Source organism: Scomber scombrus, chromosome 5, assembly GCF_963691925.1.
Source record: "Scomber scombrus chromosome 5, fScoSco1.1, whole genome shotgun sequence".
NCBI lineage: Eukaryota > Metazoa > Chordata > Actinopteri > Scombriformes > Scombridae > Scomber > Scomber scombrus.
Genome location: NC_084974.1, coordinates 29,044,657 through 29,069,766, shown reverse-complemented (window position 1 = coordinate 29,069,766; position 25,110 = coordinate 29,044,657). Strand labels below are relative to the sequence as shown.

General features: G+C 39.4%; 1 protein-coding gene across 5 annotated transcripts; it reads left to right on the top strand.

The window, feature by feature from the left end:
* The first annotated feature begins 490 nt into the window (after positions 1–490).
* st3gal4 (ST3 beta-galactoside alpha-2,3-sialyltransferase 4) lies at positions 491–21,551 on the top strand. Of its 5 annotated transcripts, XM_062418760.1 has the most exons (13): positions 492–801; positions 2,525–2,582; positions 5,988–6,059; positions 7,071–7,142; positions 9,214–9,295; positions 9,652–9,741; positions 11,103–11,200; positions 11,588–11,651; positions 11,893–11,988; positions 13,580–13,769; positions 14,486–14,623; positions 20,223–20,375; positions 20,482–21,551. In XM_062418760.1, exons 4-13 carry the CDS (start codon positions 7,121–7,123, stop codon positions 20,569–20,571), a joined length of 1,023 nt encoding a protein of 340 aa, XP_062274744.1. In that variant the 5' UTR covers positions 492–801; positions 2,525–2,582; positions 5,988–6,059; positions 7,071–7,120; the 3' UTR covers positions 20,572–21,551. The 5 variants fall into 5 exon arrangements, with proteins under 5 accessions (XP_062274745.1, XP_062274744.1, XP_062274741.1 ...); XM_062418757.1 differs by lacking the exon at positions 2,525–2,582; XM_062418758.1 differs by lacking the exon at positions 2,525–2,582 and having other exon boundaries at positions 492–809.
* Positions 21,552–25,110: the final 3,559 nt, after the last annotated feature.

Below are 25,110 nucleotides of genomic sequence, written 5' to 3'. Positions count from 1 at the left end.
TGTGAAAAGTGCCCTGTGATAACTTTGGTTGTGATGTGGCACTATATGTACCTTATATAACAAAATGACTTGACTATATACAAATAAAATGGACTTTAAAACCCTTCCTTTTAATGTAGTTACATACACATCGCGATGGAAACTGCAGGTAATCGTGTCCCTGAGTTTCAGTCTATTATCTCTCTTACATTCAAGCAGCAGTCTCCAGATGTTGTTCCCTCTGGGAGGAAAAGTCCAGTTTGTAGCAGACTGAAGAGACACAAGGGGAACGATCAAAAAAACTGGATCACATTAAAAAATCACGATAATCTATGAACCACACACCAACACCAGCACCATGAAGTTTTCGGCTTGTACATTTTTTGGGTTTTTTTTTTTTTTTTTTTGCAGCCATTGTATTTGGATCTGTGCTCCTGCGGCCAGCCAGTGCGCTTACAGCCGTGCGCATGCGCCCCTCGCATGGAGAGAAAAAGAGAACGCGCTGTGACAGAGAGAGAAAGCGTTCCGCTAGATTTGCCTGTGGACTTCATGGCAGTCAGACCAACTGTAAACCTCTCTGTGGTTTTGGGTCCTTGTTTCCGCGACACTGAGAGTATGTATGTGTGAAAGCTGAGGCGAGCGTCACATCACTGTTTCCATCCGAGCGTATGCGCTGCGGGCAGATGCATATTTCTCGTTTTCCCACGCAGTGAGTGTCACTAAAAAGCAACGTGAACTTGGTGGTATCAATATAATTTTTTACGTACAGCACAACAGAATCCCCCCGAGGATTAAACCTCATCCGTGAGGGCGGCACTGCTGGTAAGTAGGTATGACTGTTACAATCCTAACAGTGCAGCCTGTATGTGTGTTACTGTAGGAGAGTTTTATACATATTTTGTAGGGAGGGATAAAACTGCACTGCTCTGTTGTAACTGGCCTCACTGGATCACAAGATGTTACATTTCATTTAGGTGGTGCAACTATCAGTGAGATCACTTTTTAATTTTTTCGTTTGGTTGGATGATTCATGTAGATTAGGATGAAGATGGAAGATACATGTATTTAACCACAGGCAGTGTTTTCAGTGGCATTGGATGTGACTTAAAGTGGTTTAAATGTAATGTCTCAGCAACTCTAACATTCAGGCAGTGATAGTGGAGAGAATGTTTTTGGTCAGTGTTGATAGTTTAGAGTTGAAGGAGCTGCCCTTGTATTGTTTTATATTGTTTATATGTAATTAGTAAGGGGGGGCTATAAGTCAATTGATCTGCAGATTACTTTCTTGGTTAATTAGTTGCTCTATGAAATGTCAGAAAATAGTGAAACATTAATGCTGAGTCAAAGGTAACCCCTTCACATGTCTTGTTTGTCTGACCAAAAGTCCAAAACCCAAAGATACAAAATCAAAAACAAAGAAATATATATTTTTTTGCCTAGAAAGGGAAAGTAATGTTCATTTCAACAAAGTCATTTCCCTAGCTGTAAATAAATTTAGTACGTTTCTGATTCAACATTAATTCATTATTACCATAAAATTCAATATTATTATTATTATTATTATTATTATTATTATTATTATTATTATTTATATATATAGTTAATCAGATTGGTTTGTTTGTTTTGTCATTTTATTTTTATTATTTTTATTTTTTTATTTGAGTGTTTATTTGTTTGGTTAACTTCTGGAGGGGAGTGATATTGGTATTTTGGTGAGGACCTAAGGGATGGTTGTGGGGATTGTTTATTAGTTTTGGGAGGGGGGGGGGGGGGTATTAACATGTGTATCCAATCATATGTATATTTTTTACTATTGCTTTAAGGATACTGTCTGAATGCATCTGTGGCCTCCACTTGGAAATGAAATTAAAAAAATGTGTCACAAAAAAAAGAAATGACAAGTAACTGAATAATTGTAGGTTAATAATCTGCCAGTTGACGTATCGATGGATCATCGCTGCTCTGTTTAGTAACATCTTGTCATCAAGAAATTAACTTTTTGAGGCTTCAGTCCTTCGTGTTGCTTATTGCTGAAAACTCACCTGGTTGTTGCTGTTGCCCCGTTTGCTGTTGTTTTTAACCTTAGATGTGACATGTAATGAGGTCTTGTAATATGTAGGATCTGGGGAGAAAAACTGGCTGAAAAAAACAATGTTTTGCTCTCTGCAGTGGCAACTCTGCTTTGAAGCACTCGTCCTTGAATCAGTCATTCGGCTGCAGTCTGGCTGAAAAAGTGATAACAGTGTTGAGCAAACATCTGCCCCTAAAAAACCCAAACATTTAAGGCAAATTAAGTCCAACTGTTGTTTGTGTTCTGTAGTTTAGCAGCGTCTAGAACAATACATTTGAACCAATAGTGGGTATTATATGTGCTTTGTATAAGTTATGACACAATGTCCTCATGCAGGGAGCAGCAGTGTTTCTTTACAAGTTCTTATCTTTAAGAAAAGTGTAAACAGCTAAAAAAGATAAAGTCATATCAGCTGTAATTCAGCCTGATGGTTTCACTCTTCACTCTTCACCCTTTCATTTAAATCTTCTATAGATCCTTTTCCCCGTCTGGCCCTGAGCCACTGATCTTCACAGCTGGATCACCACACACTGTATGTCCCAATTCATCTCCTCACAGTCTGTAGCAATCTGGGTCTAACCTGTTCTGGTATTTGGTGCACAACATCGTCTTTCTTGACAAAATATATAAACAATTTCTCTAAAAAACAGGTCTGGTATGCAAGACATTTGGGAAATTGGCCAGGTTGAAGTCTGTCGTCACAGTATCGGGTAGGGTAGGGATAGGTCCATGTACAAACTGTCCAAACTGGGTGTAGACATTTGAAAGGCAGATCAGAGGGCCTTGCTTGAAACAGTGGGTTCATTACACAGTCTCACACTGGCATTAGTGGGTATTGTATGGATATTATATGTTAGTGCAGATATCACATTTTACTTTGTATGCCACAACTCTTGATTGCCATTGTCTTTCATGATGATGTCACATTTAATGTCATCGATCTTTAAATTGATTTTGCTCCTTTTTAAAAATCCGTGCTGTATATTTTTTAGGCTGTGGAATTCGGTCACTGTAGCAGCGGCTACATAAGAGACCTTCTTTTTCTCCACAGATGTTGCATGTAATGGAGCTTAGAGATATTTACCACATGGCAACTTGTAGCAAACCAGCTGAAAGACCACAATATGCCCCTCTGCAGTCATGACTCACTCCTATTTGAATCAATCAGTCTTGTTGGGAATCTGGTTTGAAACATACGATAGATGTTTTGAGCGCTTATCTTCCCCCAAAACATTCATTTCAGGGGGATATAATCATCTCATGCACTTCTTTGTGAACTTGAGGGTGTTTCCGTAGACTTATCAAATTCAAAACATCTTATTGTTATTGAGAGAATACATGCAAAGCTGGATTACCTGCCTCTGAAGTTCTGGGACTCCAGGCCCCAGCGTGATTCGGCTAATTTGATTAATTGCAAATTTGTGTTTGAATATAAACACTCAATCATAATCTTGTGTCGATCATGCATTATTCTTGTATAAGAGCTGCATATCAGTATGTTTCAGTGTCATTTTCTCTTATGTGTCACAGGATGTTGGACTACAAATAGAGCAGGGGTGAGAAAACGCCCTCTCTGATTGACACACTTCTGAAATAACTTCTTCTTTATGCAAAAAGTTTAGAGTTCACATTTATACCATAGCTTTCTTCCATATTTTAACCTGTGTAATATCTCTGTTAGCATATCTTTATTTCCCTGATAAAGTTATGTTCTTCTTATAATATAGTAGAGTGCAATGTGCAGCCATCTGACTTTTATTGCCCCTTGTTTTTATCCTGAGATGGCTTCTTCTAATCTTTGCATGTAATTAATATCTGTAGACATTCACAGCGTGCAGAGGATTGCAGATGAGAACAACAACAAAGTCCCAAATAAGTCTAACCTTGATTCAACATGTTAGTGCGGGAACAATCAGCAATGACCAACTGGAAATGGTCAGCTGCTGCCAAAGTAAACCGAGCAAACACTAGACTCCATAGAAAACTAATTAAGACCAGATTGATTTCCAAAGAAGTGACTAGGATGGGTGTACTGAGTCACCAAAAAGGGGTGTGCCTGCACTTTTACACATATACAAATACTCTACTCTGATTGTACTACCAAATTAGTATCATGCTAAAGTTTACTCTGGCTCTCATGTCTCCAATGCTGTTTTCCAGTGTACCAAAAACATGCAGCATGACTCACAATTCCTTAAATCTTATCAAGTACAGTTCCCTGTTGTTGTCATCATTTAAGAGGCTTGACTACCACTATAAAATCATGTGTTAAGAAAGCTTTTCTTCGACCAGTGTCGTGAGTAAGCAAAAGATGTTTTTGTGTGGATTTGGTGGAGTTCCTGTTGTGAAATACTAAGACTAAGTGTTTCCCTATGTTCCAAGGACCATCATATTTAGCTATGTTGAACAAAAGGACAAGTTGAGGACAATGCCAATATGAATAGTCTTTATATAAAATCCTAAATTGGTTGACTTTTTTTGTGCATGTGAAGCAACATATCATAATTGCTAAACAAACAAATTACAGCATTGCATGAAATTTAAAACTCCTCTTGAAATGTACAAAAATGGAAGAGATGAACCAACACTGTGTGATGGGAAGAGGATGTTAAAAACCACAGGATGGGAGGAGAATGACAGTTAAATTGCAAGCTCAATAAAAACGCAATTACAAAGCAGCCGGATCTGACACATCTCAGACATACCATGGATAAGTGCGGTAATAAGTCTCGATGTGTTGCTGCACGTATTTACAGTACAGTACTTCCCATTTACGTGAATGAGCAAGAGTGTGTCTAAACTTTTGACTGGTTCTGTGTTTTTAAGATCAGTCAAGAAGAGAAGAAAAAAAAACAAAAAACCCTGCATTATATGGGAACGTTGAAAGATTCATGATCTTTAAATAAAGTATTCTGAAACCTGGGGAAGTGGCATTTGAGGATCAGGATATTGAAGGGAAGCCACATCCCTGGACTCAAACTGCCTTCAGCATGATTGCCATGAAAAACCTTGCAGGGAATCAGCACGTCTCCTCTACTGTACACTCGCTGCCTGAAGGTGCATTTTCCCCATACAGACTCTTTTAGGAGGCAAAAAAAAGGTTTTGACTATAGAGCCTTCCAATTTCTTTGTAAGCTTTTCTTCATAAAAGGGGTCAAAGTGTTACATATGGGAACCCAATTTAGCTCCTCTGACTGGATTAAATCTGGGATTATGTGTTTTAGAGGTGATTTTCTATTGTGAGCTGCTGAAAAAACACGTGAATTTCTTTTTCGTGAGTGTGTCAGAGAAATCAGCTGGTAGGTGAAAGAGGTTTAAAGAGGGAAGTCGATTTTGTCATCATGGTTTTTTCTACCTCAGCTGTTTTGAATCAACCTCAATACATCTCTTAATAAATCTGTTCGGCCTTACATTGTTACTCGTTGGTTTACTGTTAGTTAGATCCACCGTGCTATTCCGTGGTAGCCGCCTGAATCATCTTTAATCACTACAGTGTGTGAGTAAGTTCTTTTAGTGGTCTGACTGCATTTCTTTCGTGGTCCACGTTTAGGCTTGCAGCAGTTGCTTTTGAGAACATCTGTGGTGAAGGGCAGCTCAGACAGAATCGTACTCTGCCGCTGCCGCTCTTCTGTCGGTCCTTCACATCCTGAGGACTTTTGCCAGCGTCGGTCTGCCTCACAGCATCGCACACAGACGGCCATTGTGCTGCTCTGTTTCTTGTGTTGCCTGTGGTGCCTGTGAGGAGGTCCTGAGCCTTCTGTGTCTCCTGTGAGCTGCAGTACATCCAGCTGTTGTAACTTTACTCAATCATGTTTAAAGTTCATAGGAAGCACTTGAACTCATTATTGTTGTTTTTAATTCATATATATGATAATATATCTATTATTCTGCTGATACTGTATCATCTAAAGGTCTGTCTTTTTGTTTTTACTCCAAGGACAAGCCGTGTTTTATTACATCTGAATCCCGGAGGGTAGACTGTAGCCGTTGGAAATGAAAGAGGGTAAAGGTAAGATGTTCTGTAGTAATATTGTCATTTTTTTGTATTTGTAGCGATGAAGCTCATTTATAATTTCTTCAATACTTAGTTTTGTGTTTATTAGAGGTTTTTGTCAAAGGAATCTGTGACAATTGGCATCATTAATTGTATCAACTACATTTCAAGTCATCAAGTGAATTTCTGTTTAATCTGTCTTTTCTTTTCTGAATAAGTGATGGATGGATTAGTCTGTAAAATGGTAGAAAACTGTGAGACCATTTCTCAAAACCTCAAAAAGTTATTTATCGTTTCCAACAATGTAAAAACAGAGATAAGCAGCATATCCTGACTGTACGCCTAGGACACTGGAACATTTTGTTTGATTCATAAAACAATGAATACAAAACAAATGAATATGGCCTCATATCCGGCTAAGGAGGAACACCACCCTGTTCCTTTAACATGACACGTTCGAGGAACCTCACTTACATTTACGAAATAGCAGCATCATATCATGTGTTCTGTGATAAAGTGGCACTGTTCTACTGGGAGGGGCTTTAGTATTAACATACTGTACTGTGGAGTAAAATCACACACACACACGCACACACACAAACATTTAATGCTTCTTAATCTGATGTAAACCATAATCTGAACTCAGCCTCTCCACAGCACAGTTGAAGCTAACGTGATATATCCTTCAGTTCAGGGACCAAGTGTCTATCAGTTGAGCATGATCCTCTTAAACCGATGGTCTGTCATTTGACTGTCTTTTTTTCTGTGTAACTTCCTGTTTGGTTTTGTTTTCTGGCACCTGTGGGTTTTTCTGCCACACCCATTTCCCTAACACTCCTCCCAGTACATGCATGTGTGCATGTGAGTGATACCCACTATCTCAATGAACCACTTATGATCATTCATTTGACCATTACACAATTTCTTTCAAATCTTTTCAGAAGTGAAGCACGCTATTCATTTGAAGCAGTTAAAAGGGAGGTGCTAACTTGTTTTTTTTCATCTTTCTTTTTCACACGCTGCCAGGATGATCTCGTGCACTATGTAGACATGAAAGGAACAAGGAGCACGTGAAGATGTCCCAGAAGGCAACTAAAAGTAAGTGGGCATTCAGCAGATTATTTGCAGACTTTAAAAAAAAACTATTTTCTGAAATCTATTCAAGCAAAGCGCTAATCTGACTGTGTTATTTCACATGCAATGATTACAAGTTTATGGCCCAAAATCCTCTTTAATGATTGTATCTATGTACTATTATTAAATTAGTTAAATTATAACCTGTTGTTTTTCATGGGGTTACCAGAAGTAACCCTTTCAACTCTGCAGATGTATCAACCCATACGCATACTCAAGTGTACAAAAAGAGTCTTATACTACTTCTTATCACTTCCTCATATTCAGTAGAGCAAGATACTTTGAAGTGTTTCATTTATAACTGTAGAGCTACAGTGGCTGCTGTATTGAAGGTTTCATAACCACGGTCAGTCTTAAACCCCGTTCGAACCGGATTAACATTACAGAGGGAGGTGGGAAATAAAATATTCACTGTGGTTCTTAAGTCTTTAACTCTTCATTAGGAGAGCGCTTTGACCTTTTTGTAAACTAACAGAATGTGGTCTGCAATGAAAAAAAAGTAATGATAATAATAATAAGTTATAGACATGCACATTCAGCAAATTCTACGATGTGCTTTCTTTACGCTTGTTATTTTTTGCAGTTTAGTCACAATTACAAACTCTAAGGTGCACTTTCAAAAGTTGTGTTATTATAGTTTTACAGGTGCAAATCATAGTCTGCTTTTCTTTGGATACATGGCAATATTCTACCTCCATAGACAAGCCAAAAGTCCTATTGGATCACAAATAGGCTTATATGTTGGTGTTAGTAATAGTAACTAGGTGCAGGTAGATGGACATAGGCCACTTCCAGTTGTGTGCTATGCTATGATAACCTGCTGCTGATGTATTGTGCTCATTTAAACTGTTGCTCTACTAGGATATCTTTGCATGTTTTACAGTTCAAAAAACTAGATCCTCTCGCTTTAAGGCCCCACTCCAGAGGGGCCCACTCTAGTCCGATTGGCTAGCTGGAACCTGTGTCTCTGCAGACTTCCATTGGCTCCGGCAGCTAAATAAACCAACAGTACACTGTAGCAGGAGGATATTACTCAAAATGTCAGCTTCTCAAATACATCTGTGCATGTTCGAACCTGAATGTGATCTGAAGTATGAGACTGAACAATGTGAACAACCTTAGCAACAACCTTAACGACAAAGGCTTTGGAACAGAGTGTGTAAGATATGACATTTGGGTAACTTTGCAAAAGTGCTCAGAGCAGGTTGAAGCCCTGACATTTGACTAGCAGGGAGATTTTTTTGCATATATTTATCTAAAGTTTTGCAACTTTGACCATGTTTGACAGACATCTGACATCATAACAGTATGAATATAACCGAAAGTCACAAAAAGCATGATATGTCCCCTTTAAGGAACAGATGTCTCTCTCTCGACTCTCAGCAAGAAAGCAAATAACCAAATTTCCAAATTCAAGAACATACCACTGATGTTCAGTTTCATGCATGGTTTTCCCCTTCTGTCCCAGGACAGAAATCCCATTACTGTGACCAGTTTACATAAGTGGAAAAAATAGCAAATATGACAGAAACAGCTCCGAGGGTAATTGAATGAAGATATGGGTACATTTACTGGCTTTGGACAACTTAACAGGAGTTTTCCAAAAACCCACTCACTCACTCAGTCATTTTTGGTCAACATTAAACCAAGCACACAGCACACACAGTGCATACAGTATCATCATTTCAATCCCAATTTTTTTCAAATTCTAACCGAGTCCTCCCTGTTTTTTTGCTGTGTACTTTTGGATATGTAGTATAGTTTGTGTCATGTGTAACTGTTAAAAGATGAATGACTGGTATTGGAAGAAGCACGGTTTTAGATTATATCGGATGGGTTACACACAGTGAACATTAATCTTAAGAATTAAGAAATTTGTGAGCTTCAATTTCTGGTTCTGGTTTTATTAATTGGATTTTAAAGTGCTGAGACTTTAAAGCCAAAAACATTGTTGTGTTTAAGAAATGATTTATCCTATTTTGAAATGTGTGTTCTGTATGTTTCCCTTTGTTTTTTTTATTTTCTTTGACTCCAGCATGGTGGCTTAGGCTTCTCCCAGTTCTCCTCTTCTTCATCTCCTTTGTCACATACTACTGTTCCTATGTCATACTTCAGAGGTAAATGCACACACTAGCACAACCATTTCTTTCTTCCCTTCTTAGTGTCTGTCTTTCATTCTCCAATGCTGTGGTATTGAGGTCATTTGATTACAAAAATGCCCATTTCTGGTAAAAAAGTAAGCTCATGAGGTCTGTGAAATGCTGAGTCACTAAAAGTTAAGGAGACAACCCACATTCTGATCCAGTGGTCTAAGCTGCTGGTCAATTTAGGCCCTCACACATACCCACTTTTGCACTTTTTTTTCTTTTTTTGAGTGCTCTGGAGCCAATAACTGGCACACTGTGTTTTTTTATGAATTCAGCAGTAGTTTCTCATGCCAGTTGTGGTGATTGTCAGTGTGTCTGTCTTTCAGCTACGGAGGCACCAGCAAGTCTCTGAACAGTAGCAAGTCGCTGTGTGGTGGCTGGCTAACTCAGAAGAAGTGGGAGAGCCTTAACTTTAAGTGAGTAATGGCACGTCTGTGTTTTTTTTCTCTCTCTCTCTCTCTCTCTCTCTTTTTTTTTTTTTTTTTTTTTTAACAAACTGGAAGCAGTGGATGGCCTATTAAGGGGAGGATGGCATGCCAAGATTTTTATTCGAACCAAAGGTGCCAGGCTCCGGGAACTGTTTTGGGAAGGGTAAAACATTTTTGAACACGATTTATCATTTAAAAAGATTTTAGTGTTTGTAATTCATTTGGAATGTCTTGAAGAAAAGGTTAATATTAAAACTACTGTTTATTTGAAAGGAGCTCTTGATAAAGTTGTATTTTTTAAAGGCAGACGGCCGCTTGTTCTGTCCTCCTCAGGTTCTGCCTTGTTAAGTAATCATTGTTCCACAGCCCCCGAGCCCCCCTCTCATTTATTTTCTCTTGCACTATTATCAGTTTATTCAGCTGTATATTTACTGTTGGTCTTTTTTGTGTGCGCCGTTACAAAATAGCGATATGGTCTCCATCTGTGGTTTGTCCCAACCCTCCTCCAAGGTCACTGTTTATTTCTTCAGCCCAGTAGAACCTTCCACAGCTGACCTTTGACCTTTTAAACAGCCCAGATTCATAATCCCTGTGTTTACCCCTTGTGAAAAGAACATGATTTGCATTATGGTCCTGGTTTTGTCATTCTTGGATTTTCACATCAGTCATTACAGTCGCAGTGAGACTTTCCAATCGCAGTGACATTTCCTCTAATTAGACCCTTCCCCAGAGATATCTGATCTCCCACGTAGAGCTAGCTGGCACGTGAGAGTAATAAATGTCTGAGAGACTCACTGTCAAATACAGTAGGTCATAAACAGCTGGAGTCTGAAGGCAGTGAACACAGAAAAGCAACTGTTTCCCATATTACTACCTGCCACATTTGTCTCACTCCACAGGCTCTTTGAATGTTGTTGTTTTCCTTTCCTTCCTCTCGGCAGAGACATGCCAACAGAGGAGGATTTTAATGAGGAAAATTGCTATTGAATGACATCATGTAAATGGCTGGTTTGTGTATAATGAGCCTGGTTTACCTGCTTAATAGATACCAGAACATTTGGGAAAGTTAAGGAATCAGTCGAGCACATGAAGCAGTTTTCCATGTGCCACTATGAGCGCTGTACTGTTTGGCAGTGAAGTTGGTATTTTCCATTGTGTGGTTTGATGGTGGTGAATAGCCAAAAAAAATGAAAGTACTTTTCTTCATCCTCGCTGTGTCTTACGCCTCATTCATACCGCTCCGCTCTCTTTCTCAGCCACAAACCCTCCTGTAACATAATTCATCTATACAGTAAAACCCTGTGCACAGTATTATGTTGTAATTCTTTGCTCTGACATTTCTCATGCAGCATTAGCAGACAAACACAGCTCTTTCTGAAACTGGAGGATTTCTTCTGGCGAGAGCATCTGTCAAAGCTGGCGTTACCTTATGGCATAAAGGGCAGTGGTATGTCGACTCTACATTATCCGCTGCTCTGCTTAGTTCATGGCTGTTTTTTTGTTTGTTTATTTATTTATTTAGACATATTAACACCAGCTTTAACTTGACTTTAGATCTTCACCTCTACCCAATTAAATCAAATATAATAAGAACTCTTTTAATACTTTGTGACTGATTTCATGACCAGACTTGAAATATGTGATGCTTTACTGTCATACAGTTATAATACTTTGACAGATGCCACAGCTTCATATTGTGTGTTAATCTACTGTAATGAGGACTGCAGGTCAGATGTGTTTTACAGATGTGTATTTTCAGCCCTGATGTGAATTACAGCTCTGTATTCAAATTATCATATTTTTAAACTTCACCTTTTCTCACTTTACCCCCCAGAGCTGCAACTACTGAAAGTTCTCGCTGTAACGGCAAACTATCAGGTGCCAGCCAACATTGAAAAGTAAGTGTGAGACGCCTGTCACATAATACTGAGAGTCACCTCGTTCTAACAGAGGTTTCTATTCTGATTTTGTAAATTGTCACTCAATTTCTTTTACTATTACAAAAAATGGATGAACATGAATCGGCCACATTTCAACTATATATGTGTGTGTCTGTGTGTGTGTGCGTGTGTGTGTGTGTGTGTGTGTGTGTGTGTGTGTGTGTGTGTGTGTGTGTGTGTGGGGTTTAATTCTTTGCAGCCTTGAATGCAGAACCTGTGTAGTCATAGGCAACGGCTTTGCCATTAAAAACAGTTCCCTGGGAAGAATCATCAACAAATATGACGTGGTCATTCGGTAAGCAAAACATATAACAAATGTTGTAAATATTATATATAGTCAATTTCAACAATAAAACTATTTTTGTAGTTTTTCAACCTTAAATCGCTTCATAACCACCTCTTTTTTCCAAAGCTTTTACAGGCTGGTTAGGAACAGACAGATGCTTAAGGGAGGGTGGTAATATAAATTCACTTGGCCGCAGTCTTATGATGGACAGTATCCGACTGTGTGACCGTCTGACCCTGACATAGAGCTGTCCTCTCCTGCAATTAGCAAACTTTTGGGTCAAGTTAAAAAATTTTCAAGGGGACTACAGAAAGCGTTTCGTTTACTCAGGGACAAAGGCACTCGGCAAATCTGACTTTAAAGCCTAGGAATGAACACATGCATTCTGAGTTTTTATAAGCCTCTTTCAAACAGCCAGAATTTGGCCTGGCCACAATGCATTTTTCTCCCTGCATCAACCCCCACCTCCTCCCCTCACATCTCTCCCTTTCTTCTCAGAAGCTAATCGTTCCCTGGCCAAGTAGAGTAAGGTTATTGACACTCAGAATTCAATGCATGCCTTAGAGTTTGACGCCATTGGAATGGTTCTGTCATAGAAACCCCATTAAACACTGTTAAAGCCTGTCGAGACATGAGTTTCCAAAGTTTGGATTAATCATTTAGCAGAACACAGTCTTAGTCTCTGCTACTGTGTTAATTAATGGGCCGAGCAACGCATTATAATGTGAATTTAAGGGGTTGTTCTATTAGGGATTTGTTCAAAGTAATGAAGCAGGGACGTTTCCATAATAAGGCCCACATCAAAATGTAAGCCCTAAACACTTAAGTGCATGTCAGCAGTTTCATAGTCTTTGAAGGCAACGCTTTCTTCAGTTATTTTCCCAGACAGTCAGTTGTGGAAAGTGGCAGAAATGACTGGGGAAAGAAGAACGACCTGACTACAAAAATATTTCGGTCGGGTGATTAAATAGTACACACCTGACATTTTCACAGCACCTGTTTACCATCCAAGTTAAACATTAACATATATCCTTCTGTCAAGCCGACACAGAATAAATATTAGCTGAAAAAAACATTAATTTAAATGGACGTGGAAATCATCAAGGTATACTGAAAAGAATCATATTCATGTCTAAAAGCAGTTTTCCTTAAAAAAAGTAATGGGATACTATTATGTACATCATAAGTTGGTCACTGGATATGAAATGATAAGTAACAGAATTTTGTTATTACTGCCGATTAATAGTTTGGTAGTTGGTTGGCTAAAAAGCTAGCTTGGTTATTTAGGTAAGGTTAGCTAATCACGGGGGCTAATTTCTGTGTTTGACTCAGGGAAAAAGTGATTGTTGATGGACTTCTTAGGAGGCTTACCCAGATATACTTGACCACAGTTGTATTCCCTGAATGTTTAAAACAGAGGTAGAGAGTACACATTTTGAAAAATACAGGACTTTCCCTTTAATGCTCAGAAATGTTTCAAAAATGTTTAATGTGATTTGTATGATTCAGCAAAAAAAAACTCCTATGTTTCTGCATGAATGATTATAGCTTGAGATGAAACTAGAGGTGAAACTGTGCTGTTTCCTGTCCCCTCGCTAAGGTTGAATGATGCTCCAGTGAGGGGCTATGAGGAGGACGTGGGAAACAAGACCACCATGAGGTTCTTCTACCCCGAATCGGCCTCTTACAATCCCGGCCTGCACAATGAGCCCGGCACACTCATGGTCCTGGTGCCTTTCAAACAGCAAGACCTACGGTGGCTCAAAGAGATCCTCTATAATGAGAAGAGGGTACAGGATATGTGTGAGAATGCACTCTCTCTCTCACACAAACACACACACGCACACACACACACACACACACACACACACATCAGATAATGGTCACTTATGGGGACATTACATAGACTTACATTAATTACTTCTAACCATCACCGCTACTTGACTAACCCTAACCTGACCCAATATCAGTCTTTTCCCAATTTTGGACAGGCCTATTGTCCCCAATTAACTGGTCCCAAGTCTGAAAGTTGCCCCCAAAAGTAGCCTAGTGTATGATAGACCACACATACATACACACAAACCTATGCATGCCATGTGCCATGTCACTTTCTCTTATTTTCTTCCCCTCCCTCTCTTCCTGACGTAAACACACTCCTTTCAGCTTCTTTTCCCAGTGCTTGAAAGGTTCAGTGATGCCAGTGCTCTTCAGAGTTAAATGTAGTTTCCATAGCAGACATCCTTCACTGTGTTGCTCCCGGCATCTCCGGCCTCCCACTGCTAATAGTTGCAGGGTCATTACCCGCTAATTTGCACATTGATTTAGTTGCCTCCAGACATGAAGGAGTCATAGGTTCAATTGCACCTCTTGTTTGTGTAAATGAGCTCACTGTGCTGACCAAGGATAGCGATTTATTTCTTTTTTGTTCTGTGCTTTTGTTCCTTTTAACCTCTACGCCTCTCTGTCACTTATCTTTTTGTATTTTGTTGTGTGCCCCCCCCCCCAGATCAGGAAAGGCTTTTGGAAGCCCCCTCCCCAAATCTGGTTGGCTGATGTCAGTAAAATCAGAGTGCTGGACCCCCACTTTCTTCATCAGACAGCAGAGAGACTTTTAAGGATCCCTCTGCACTCCAAGAGTAAACAGGTGAGAAATTGCTTCCATTTCAATGTTCGGGAAATTGTTGAGCTTCAGGCAAGAGCAGAGTTTTAGAACCAGATGTTTTGCTCAAAGTCCACACCAAATTGTTGCTCTGATCGGAACCAAACCTATCAAATCTGTGGCTTAATGAGTCTACAATTACGGAGGAGATGCTTCTCCTCTGCTGCATCTCATTAATATTGACCAATTTCTGGCATCGTCAACTGCAATTTTCCCACTGGAACCAGTTCTCTTGTTTGTTCCCCTTCTCCCATACCTCAGTTTTTCCCCCTTTTTTGCCCTTTGCTGCCTCCCACATGAATGTTAACAAGGCTGGTTGGAGCATCCACTGATTAGCCACAGCTCCTCCAGTGATACGTCTTGAGTGCTGCGATAAACAGTTTACTGGAAGAAGCACTTCTCATGAAATCTAGCTGGGTCAATAGTGATTTTGTGGATCCAATTACTGCAAGACATGATGAAGATTAGCTTCTGCTTGGAATTCTGTCATCTCATTACAAGATAAGCTCCTCATGTCTTCAGTGAATCCGAGAGAAATAATTGGCTTTTGAAGGAAAGCCAAAATATTGTATAAATTTCAACCAGATGCCTTTTTTTTATTTTTTAGAAAAGAGACAGCTTCCAGTGTTTCTCCACTGAAAAACTGATTATTGCTGCTTTCACATGAAAATGTCCAGAGTTTGTGACCTTCAGTGTTTTTGTATGATTTCAAGGTTTTGTTGAATCTCATTGGAAATGTTTGGGACTTTACAGCCAATGAAATCTTACCTATTACTTATAAAGTAAAGTAAAGATAAATAAGCAACTTAAAACGTACATAACATAACCGAAACTAACTTGTGAAACTTTGGCTGAAAAACAGTGATTATGCAATAAGAAAACATGAGGAGGACTTTTTTTTTTGCAGTGGGCCATTGATCTGTTTTTGTTTCACAAATTGGACGTTGACTCTATGTTTGGCCCTTGTGCTTGGATTTTGAAACACCCTGGGATTTGACTTGGGCTATTACTCATGTAGAATGAACTCTTTTATTGGCCCATTGCATCCCATCTGCCAAGCGGACTTGTTGTGTGTTTGGTGGGGATTGTCCCTGACGTGGGCTGGAGCCAAGTTTTGTTTTGGTTCTGCTTGTTCCCCTCTCCTGAGCCCTTTTTGTCAAAGAGTGAGGGGGGCGGGGGTGTTACCCCTTTGGACTGCAGTACAAACACAACTGGCTGGTGCATGAGAAGAGTGAGCAGTGGGAAGGCAAGAGATCCTACAGGCAACCAGCGGGCTCGCCCGACAGGAGCTCTGCACCATCTGCACAGACTGTATGGAGAGGGCCAAGGGGAGAGGATGTTGGGCAGGACGAGGGGAGAGATGGAGGGATGTAGCACTTAAATTTTACTATGTTAAACAGATTTAAACTTCAAAAAAATGGAATTAGCTTTATTTATTCCTGTAATCACATATTTTTTAAACAATAGTGATGACTGCTGGAAAAGCCAAGGAATTCTATATTTCCCTCACCACCTTCTATCTTTTCCCCCTTTTCTGTATTCCTCATCTGACAAATATCAGCAGGAATCCTGACCGTGCAGGCCATCTCTTTGCAGACACCCCACCCCGCCCTCCCATAGCTAATGACCCTGCCAGATAGACAAGCACTCCCCTGAAAATACACACACACATGCACACACAGGCACAAATACTTACTCATACAGGCAACAACTTATCTCTTTTCTTATCCTTCCTCTTGTTCTGCACTGCAGTCACACATGAACACTGCATACTACTCACATGTTCGCACCCCTCTCCCCTAACACAGGCTTGTGTTGAGCTCTTGTAGGTCTGGCTTGCAGTGGTGATAGTATGCAGCCCTCCGTCGCCCCCTCTCACCAAGGCTCCACGGGCTCACGTCCAAACTATGCGCTGCGCTGCTGCAGAGTTCTGGTGTTCGCCAGTGTGCTGGTGACCACATGAGGCTAATACACACAGAATGTCAGCTGTGTCCCATTGTGGGGTGCTCAATAGATACTGAATTAAAGAAAGAAAAAAAAAGACAGTCACGCTCAGTGTAATAGCAAGTTTATTTGGTTGAATGCTGAATGCTTTGAACATTTTAACCAGTGGTGTAGCTTTCAGGAAGTCAGAAGTTGAAAGCATATTTTTCTCTGAAAGGTGTTGCTGTAATGCTCTTAGGCATTCTGTTAGAGGTGCTGATAGGTCGATTTTGTTACCTTTAGAGAGAGCCAGGCTTGCTGTCTCTCCCTATTTTCCGTCTTTATGCTAAGCTAAGCTAATCAGCTGGTGAATGTTCATATTTGACATATTTCACACACAGAAGCCTGCCTCTGTTAGCTGGGAACACGTGTTATTTTATCTAAAACTAGTCAGCTGACAAAAGAACCTTTGATTTTGGTTAAATAATCATAAGCCTTTGCTAAAGGACATGTGAGAAGCAGGCCATTGTAAACACTGGGACGTGCACTACTGGGATACTGGACAATAGAAATGTCCTTGCAGATTGGGCTCCTGCAGAGGAAACTTGATGAGAACATGGAAAACTATAGAAGAAAGAGATATGAAAAGGCTGTTGGGAACGTGTGCAAAAAAGATGGAAAGAGAAACTTTCTTGTATCGCCAGGTCATTTAGAAGTGATTCTCCTTCTTGCCTTTGTGAACATGGATAATCACTGACAGAGTCATTTGGGGAATAAGCAAACAACACGTGGAAATCTCAGCGGGAACAACACAACAAACATGTCTTACCTCATTAAGTCTCACATTAGATACATATCCTGTTTGTCCTGTGTTTAACAACGGCAGATCAAGTTACAAGCAAGAAAACTGTGTCTGAACAGGGTCAATTTTATTTTAGCTCTAATCATATGACATACAATTCATTTATGTCATGCTGCATTGGACATTGCCATTTTTTAATTTTGTTTTTTCAAGAAGTAAATACAGTAACAATTCTGACATAGAGACAGATATGAAACATGGGAAACAGGCATCAAAAATCTCCAGCTGGAATCAAACTGAGGGAGTCACTTGGTATGTTTCTTAGAGATGCAGTCCATCAGGATGCTGTGTGATCTGTAAACTTTACTTTCTTATAGACTTTAAGTGAGCTGGAAGGTAAGTTTGTAATAAACTCTAGAGCTTCGACTTTTTATCTTTTATTTTGTATCTTTTTTCTTATCCAGACCATAGACTGTATATAAAACGGACGCAACATCCGTGACGTCACCCATTGGTTTGTGGACTGCTGCTTGGAAGCGAATAGTTTCGGATCTGAGCAGCGCCATCTTGAAAATTTCCGGTGCATGCCGGGAAAAATAAAAACACAGATTCTACTTATATGGGCATCAGGAGGAGCAAGAGGCGCCCTCCTGAACCTGTGAACCAATCAACCTGTCAATCACGACGTAGCCACGCCCTAATGCATACCCTGCTTTATCGCCAAATATAAAATCAGGGAGGCCAAAATGTCACAAATGAACATCATACTGCATTGAAGAAGGCTTTAAACTAGCGATTGAGACCATAAACACATTTTGAAAACGTTTACTGAGGTTAGAAATCAAGTGAGAAGTTGGTGAATTCTCCATTGACTTGTATAGAGACGGAAGTCCTTTTGACACCTAAACGGTCGCCCCCTGGTGGCCTTTTGATAGAATGCAGTTTTAAGTTACTTCCGCGTTGGCATCATTTCAGAGGACCAGAACTCCCTGCCTGATCCAGACCAATACCTTTGCAAAGATTTCTTTTCACTTTGTCATTTAAGAGTTTTGCTGTTGATCAATGTCAACAGGGTTTGCCTAATTCACAGTGATTTGCAGTAACAATAGGAACATAAGCCAGTAAATCAGAAGACACTTTTAATAGTTTAATTAATTCAACATCACTGTGGGCTTTAGTCCTGGAACACGTAATAATTCATAGGAGTTAGCTGAATGTATTGAAGTGTTCAGGACTTAAGCTTTTCAAGAGCAAGGCCATTAACTATTTTTAAAACACTGACAAGCACCTGAAAACAATTATATAGCTCACAGGCAGCTACTAAAGAGATTTAATTGGAGATTCGATTGGAGTGATTTAATTGGAGCAAACCAACATGCGTGAAGTGGGCATGCGGATACTGGCACATCTTTTTGAAACAATTATGTCTGACATATTGTTGGAAGGCCTGTAAAAAGTACATTCAAGTATTCAATTCTTCTTCCTCTAGCAGGAGAACACAATTTACCCATGGTTCCTTGTCAAAGATGGAGTGGAAGATGTATAGTGTTTTGTTTTTTTTAACTTGGTTTTGCATAATCATGATCTCATCCACTCGTTAATTAATGTTTTTTCATGGCATCAAGAATTGTGATATTTTTTTTATGTCAACTTTGAACTGAACTGTCTCACTGAGCACTTTTCTTTTGTGTCAAGTGCCCCTCTCCAATTTCTCAAGTGTTTTGCTATAAAAAAAAAACATCAAGTGGGAAATTCCAGAAGTTGTGACTTGTCACTAAAAATCAAGAGTGTATTTTTCTTCTGAAGTTAGTAAGCTGCTTGGAAAGACACAGTCTGCAGGGAAAGAGTGTTCAATTGGAGAAAGAGAGCTGTAAAGAAATGCAGAAAACTTAGGGAACGTAGGGTTTCAACGGCACACGTAGTTTGCATAAGAGGGGGCACTATTGTTGGACAAATCAGCATCAACTATATAATAATAATAATAATAATAATGCATTTTATTTAAAGGCGCCTTTCAAAGCACTCAAGGACACCTTACAAGGCACATAAAACACGACAACAGTACATCAAACAATATAAATCAGGTTACATTTACAACTATATGAAAGCTGTTTCAATGTTTTGACATTATACCTGATATCCAATGTTTGTTGTGTCTGAAAAAACTAGAAAGCACTTCAACCAGATTATTATGGGTGTACACAAAGGGTTGAGGATTTAGTAAATGGTCAGCTGTTGCAAATGTAATATGAGGATTATCTTTTTTTAATCTTTTTTTTTTTAGATTAAATCTGAACTGTGGATCTACTTGGAAAAATGGAATCCTTGATTCACAATATAAAAAAATATTGTTATTGTAATGTAAACTCTTCTGTTTTGCCAGAAGGTCACATGACAGATGTTTTATTTATATTAGATAACATTTATTTGACAATGCTATTGTTCAAAGTTACTTACAATTCATTCATATAACTTTTATAGGAACAAGAGCTTGATGCTTTAAAAAAAATTATAAGTGCGTATGTTTTCAAGTTCACATGAAGTCTGGATTTTGAAGTAAGACTTGTGTTGATAAACTGCAAGCCAAGGTAAGATGCAGGAGGACAAAGCGGTTTCTGTTGCCCTCTTCCACCATCTAGTGGCAAAATGAAAGACTGCAACTTACTCATAAGAATTCTGCCCACTTGGGGAGTCATTACTCAAAAGACACAATATTAGCATTTCGTTTTTTTGCACAGATGCTTCTTTCATAACCACCACTAGGATGCACCAATGTCGATGATGTTCAAATCTAAGACATGGGCGCTTTAAAAGTTTGTCAGGAAGATCAGAATCAACGCTGTGTTTTGTTTGTTACAGAATCCGGTACATCCTACCACGGGTATCCTTGCTGTGTTCGTCGCTCTCAACTACTGTGATGTGGTCCACATAGCTGGTTTTGGATATCCAACCTCAAAGACCCAAAGGCAGCCTATCCATTACTATGGATATGACACCATGAAATCTATGAAGGTGGGGTCCTAGTCGTCTTCCTCAAATGTAGTCTGTTTTATAGTTAGCTCATTTGCAGCTTGTTCAATTCTATGAATACTGATGCGTCTTTTTCTCCCTGTTGCAGAATTCTTATCATGACCTCAATCATGAAGCTGAAGCCTTAAGAAGACTGGAGGATTCAGGTGCCATTTTGTACCTGCATCCACATTTATGATGCACATACAGCACACAACACTGTTACAGTTTTATTTAATCCAAAAAAATGATTTAACACCCAAATCTGATTTAAATTTGGTTTGGGTAATCGGATCTTAATGTGCCTTCTGCAGTGCGATACAAGAGATTTTGCTGGTGCTTTGAGTCATCATGTGGTGACAGAACTGGCCCCGCTTGAGCTGTGAAGAGTGTTTACCTCCGTGGCACCTTATGTTTTGTTGAACTGAAAGACATATAAAGTGGTTTAAACTGTTATTTTAATAGTGCTCCATTGATTTATGAAGTGGTATGATGTTTTTATAATGAGGCTCTGCATTTTGTGTCACTTTTTTGAGGTTTGTATCTTTTATGAATCACAACTTCCAAAGTCAATTCACAGTACAATCAACTATTCACGTGGTAACTTAGATATCTGTTTGTTGCAGCTCCTACAAGCTAGTGAAATCTGATTACGTCAGATCTTGGATAATTACAATGCTTTGATGTTGTTTTTAGGACCATGTAACGGCACCAGCTTATACAGCATATGAGCATTTCAGATCTATAGCTCAAATGGGTTTTTTTGGTCCAGATTTTATGCTCATCAGTAAGCTGCAAAACGAATCAGTCTGGATTATTTCTTATACCCTAATTATGGTGTGCGTCTCATAATCAGATTCAGATTTGTCAGATATGTTTTACAATAATAGGGCTGTTAGAATTGATGAGGGATGTTTTTAACTACACTTTAAATGTACATTTTAGTTCATATGAAACAAAAATGAATTGATCACAAACCTGATTCTTGCCGTTACTTCTTGGACTGGAAATACGACTTGTATTTTGCTTATTTGTTAGAGTTTTAATTACATCTTCCAAACAATTGTATCTGTTTTTTAATTTATTCTTTTTTTTTCTTTTTCACAAACAATACCGGTTAATGGTACCACTGGATATTTTTATTGTACAGAATTAAATACATTTTTAATTAAAAGGAAATCAGTATGAATTTCATTTGATTCTCATTTAGCATCCATTTAACTTTGTTCTACTTTGTTTATGTTCAGATGAGCAGGCTCATGTGTCTATTGAATGGAAATCACAGCACTTGCATTAATTCATTACTGAGCTTTCCTTTGTTTGGCATTCATTTATTATCACTTGTTAACACTAGATGGCAGAGAGCCTCCATTGCATGCATACTGTACAGGAGATTCTCTGCTGCACTGCACATGGTGCAGTCATGCAGCAGCCCATCTTAAAGTGCCTGGGGTAATGGTAACAGCAAAACCAGCACTAACACATGTGCTATAGAGCGCATGTACAGTACGAACATCTGGAAGACCAGAAAATTGCTCAATGCTAATAACTGAGAATGACTAACACACAGTTGCCCTTGGCGATAGATGTTAATGATGGCTCCTACTGTACACTCAGCCCTTTATTAGTGTTGACATGAATGGAGTTGTGCCATTGGCATTTATAAACTAGGCTTACACATGGTGGTGCAACATCAGCTCTGACAGTGTCCAGAATGATACACACATTGTTGTGATATAAGGTGTTTTGTAATATTGCTATTACAACTACTACTAATGGCAATAACAACAGCTTACTATTTGTACCACGTTCCTGATATTGTAGTGTGAATGTATTCATCTATTATGGTAAAATCTCAAATGGAGTGCAGAGTTGTATCTTTTGAATAGTGATGTAGACCTTTTTTCTCCAAGGTTAGACTGTAAGAAAGGTTCCTTTGTGCTGTAAATATGATGCACTGCACCGCTGTCTGCTATTGTACTAGCTGAACTCACTGCATGACTATGAAGGGATGGTTTTCAACTATAGATTAGTACCGCTTTTGTACATGGGCTCAGCTGTGTGTTCTGTTTTGCCGGAAATCCACGCGTTTAGCCTGTGTATTGCTGATACAGCAGGCAATCCTGTTTGCAGCAGGGTAAAGACTACAACCATACGCCTACCTCCGTATTCAATTCACTAGAATTGTCAATTGTTGGTTCTAACTGATTTCCTGGCAACTGAACACCAATCTAACAGCAAACAAAATGTGCTTTTCAGACCATTTAAAGCTCATCATGGCACTTCTGAGAGCCATTCATTATGTGTGGAGGGGCTATTGTCTCATACTGTTAAACCACCCCTTTGTCACTCCCCTCCACATGCATTGAAACATGTTCAAAAACGAGTATCACCTTCACACACATCCACATGATAAGACACCTGCATGTCTGTGCACATGTTTGTACTCAGACATCCAAACACCTAAAACACCTTACCTGTATTATGTCATTGAGATATGTAGCTAGTCATTATATACATTATTATAAATGCATTTGTTTTCCAAATAACAGCAGGATGTGTTGAAGAAAGAGCGCTGTCATGTTACACTTGATGTGCTGTGTTCCCCTCCCCTACAAGACAGGGAGTTACATAATTGAACAGGATGTGTGTGAAACTGCAGGTTGTTTATATGACAACTGAGAATCAGGTCAGACTTTTCAGGAGAATCTATTATACTGTGAGCACATCCTTTGAACCCTCATGTCCAGAGTGGGCTGTAGCATCTACAGACAAACATACTGTAATTCTTACGGTACAGTGAATGTATAGATTTCTAGCATGCTCATGTGCAAGTTGCACTCCTAACCTTAGTGCTGATCACACTATGGTGCACAAACTGAGCCCTACAAGCCTATCTATGCATGTTATGTTGACCTAATGAGCCCATAGCTGCACTAAGATTCATTCGAAATGCATAGCTTTGAACTTTAAGGTAGACCTGTACTGCTCTATGACCCCGACTTCATTGGTTGGGATTTTACAATGCAGCAATTTCATAGTAAAGTACATGGTCCGTGATGATTGCTGCACCACTGTAATGCAGTCTCATGCAGGCAAAAGCTCCTATAGTGCGATTGTTATTACAGCTTATCTCATTACACCATCTGCTCTCTGCACACTGCTCTCAGCCAGCCAGTGAAACATCTTACTTTAAAACAGTCACGATCCTCCAATAGTGTATTTAATATACAGTAGGCTTAGGCTTATGTGTGCATTTCATTAGATAACAGCTTGGACACACATTAATGTGGGGAAAAAAAGACCATATTGGTATCACTCTGCAGGTGAGCGTTGCAACAGGGAATCAGGAGCTGGAACACTATCTTAGGTGCCACAAGCCAGAAGCTCAGAAAAATAGAGGAGCCACTGCTGGTGTCGGCTTTCCCCCTTGTGTTATTGACCTGAGAATGTCAGGTACACAGTGATCTAATGAAGACACCTGAGGCCTCCTTTTTTCTCAGCATTGTTAAATAAAATAAAGACCTCACAATGTGGCTCTATGGTGTGACTGTGTTTAAGGAGCCCAGTGAACAGTTTGTGTGGGAAGAGGTAGAAGAGATATAGTATGTAGCCGGCTACCAGGAGAGAGGGCATCTGGCTTGGCTCACTGATAACTCCCCCACAGCCCGGAGAGCTGCCGTGAGTCAGGTGCTCATGCAAACACACTACCATGGGAACGGGGAAAATGAGTAGGAAATAAGAAGAGTGATGGAGGGGAAAAAAAAAAAAACGATAAGCAGCTTTTCTCCAGTGTGAGTTTTGCTAGTTCTGCTTTTCCTTTGCAAAGCCCCTTTTCCTCACTCCCACGTGGGCACTGCCTACATGTGACGTTGGATTTTCGGTATGATTTTCATTTATTCCACCTCACAGAGAAGCTTTGGACAGAAAAAAAGAGCACATTAAACAGACTGTGTGAAATGTGCAGTTGTCGTCTGGAAGGAAAAGGACAACTGTCGAAAATAGTAACAGGCTGTAGAAAACAAAAATAGAATAAAAAAAAAAAAAGAAGCAGCCTAATTCACAACACTTTATGCTAAGTGCTTCCATGTATCTGTTGCACAGCCCAAAAGGTCAGCCAACTCAGCTGATTTAAAGGCTAACACGACATCATTGTTTCCTCGCAGCCAAAGGAACATTTTATGTGAGCTCAGTTTTTGTTTTTGCTGCAATCACATGGAAAATGATTCCAGCAGGAATGGGAAGCTGAGATGTAAATTTGGGTTAGGATGAAGGTTTTAGCATCAGGTTTTATGGAGGTTATGTTCATTGTTTTTTCTTTTAATAAATTCTACAGAGGCACAACATAAACTGTGGAAGAAACATGAGCTGTTTTAAGTCTAAATCAAGTCTGTCAGAGTAAAAATTTGGAGACATGTTTCAAGTCTTCCTAAGAAGAAAAAATGCATTGTTAATGGAACTTAATACAAAAGGACAGATTACACTGCAAATTTATGCATTGTGCAATTTGTGTATTTCATGCATTTGACTGTGCCAAGTTTTCTAAAAGCAGACAACAGCAAAATAAAATGTATAGACTGCAGATGTTACATACTGTGTACCACTTCAGCCAAATATTGAATGACAAAAAAGTGTGACCAGCATGATAAACCTGTCAGCTGAGCCAACATTGGTTAAAAATGGCTAGTATCATAATGTGGTGTGTCATGAATGCATGGTCTGATATACACATGCCTGT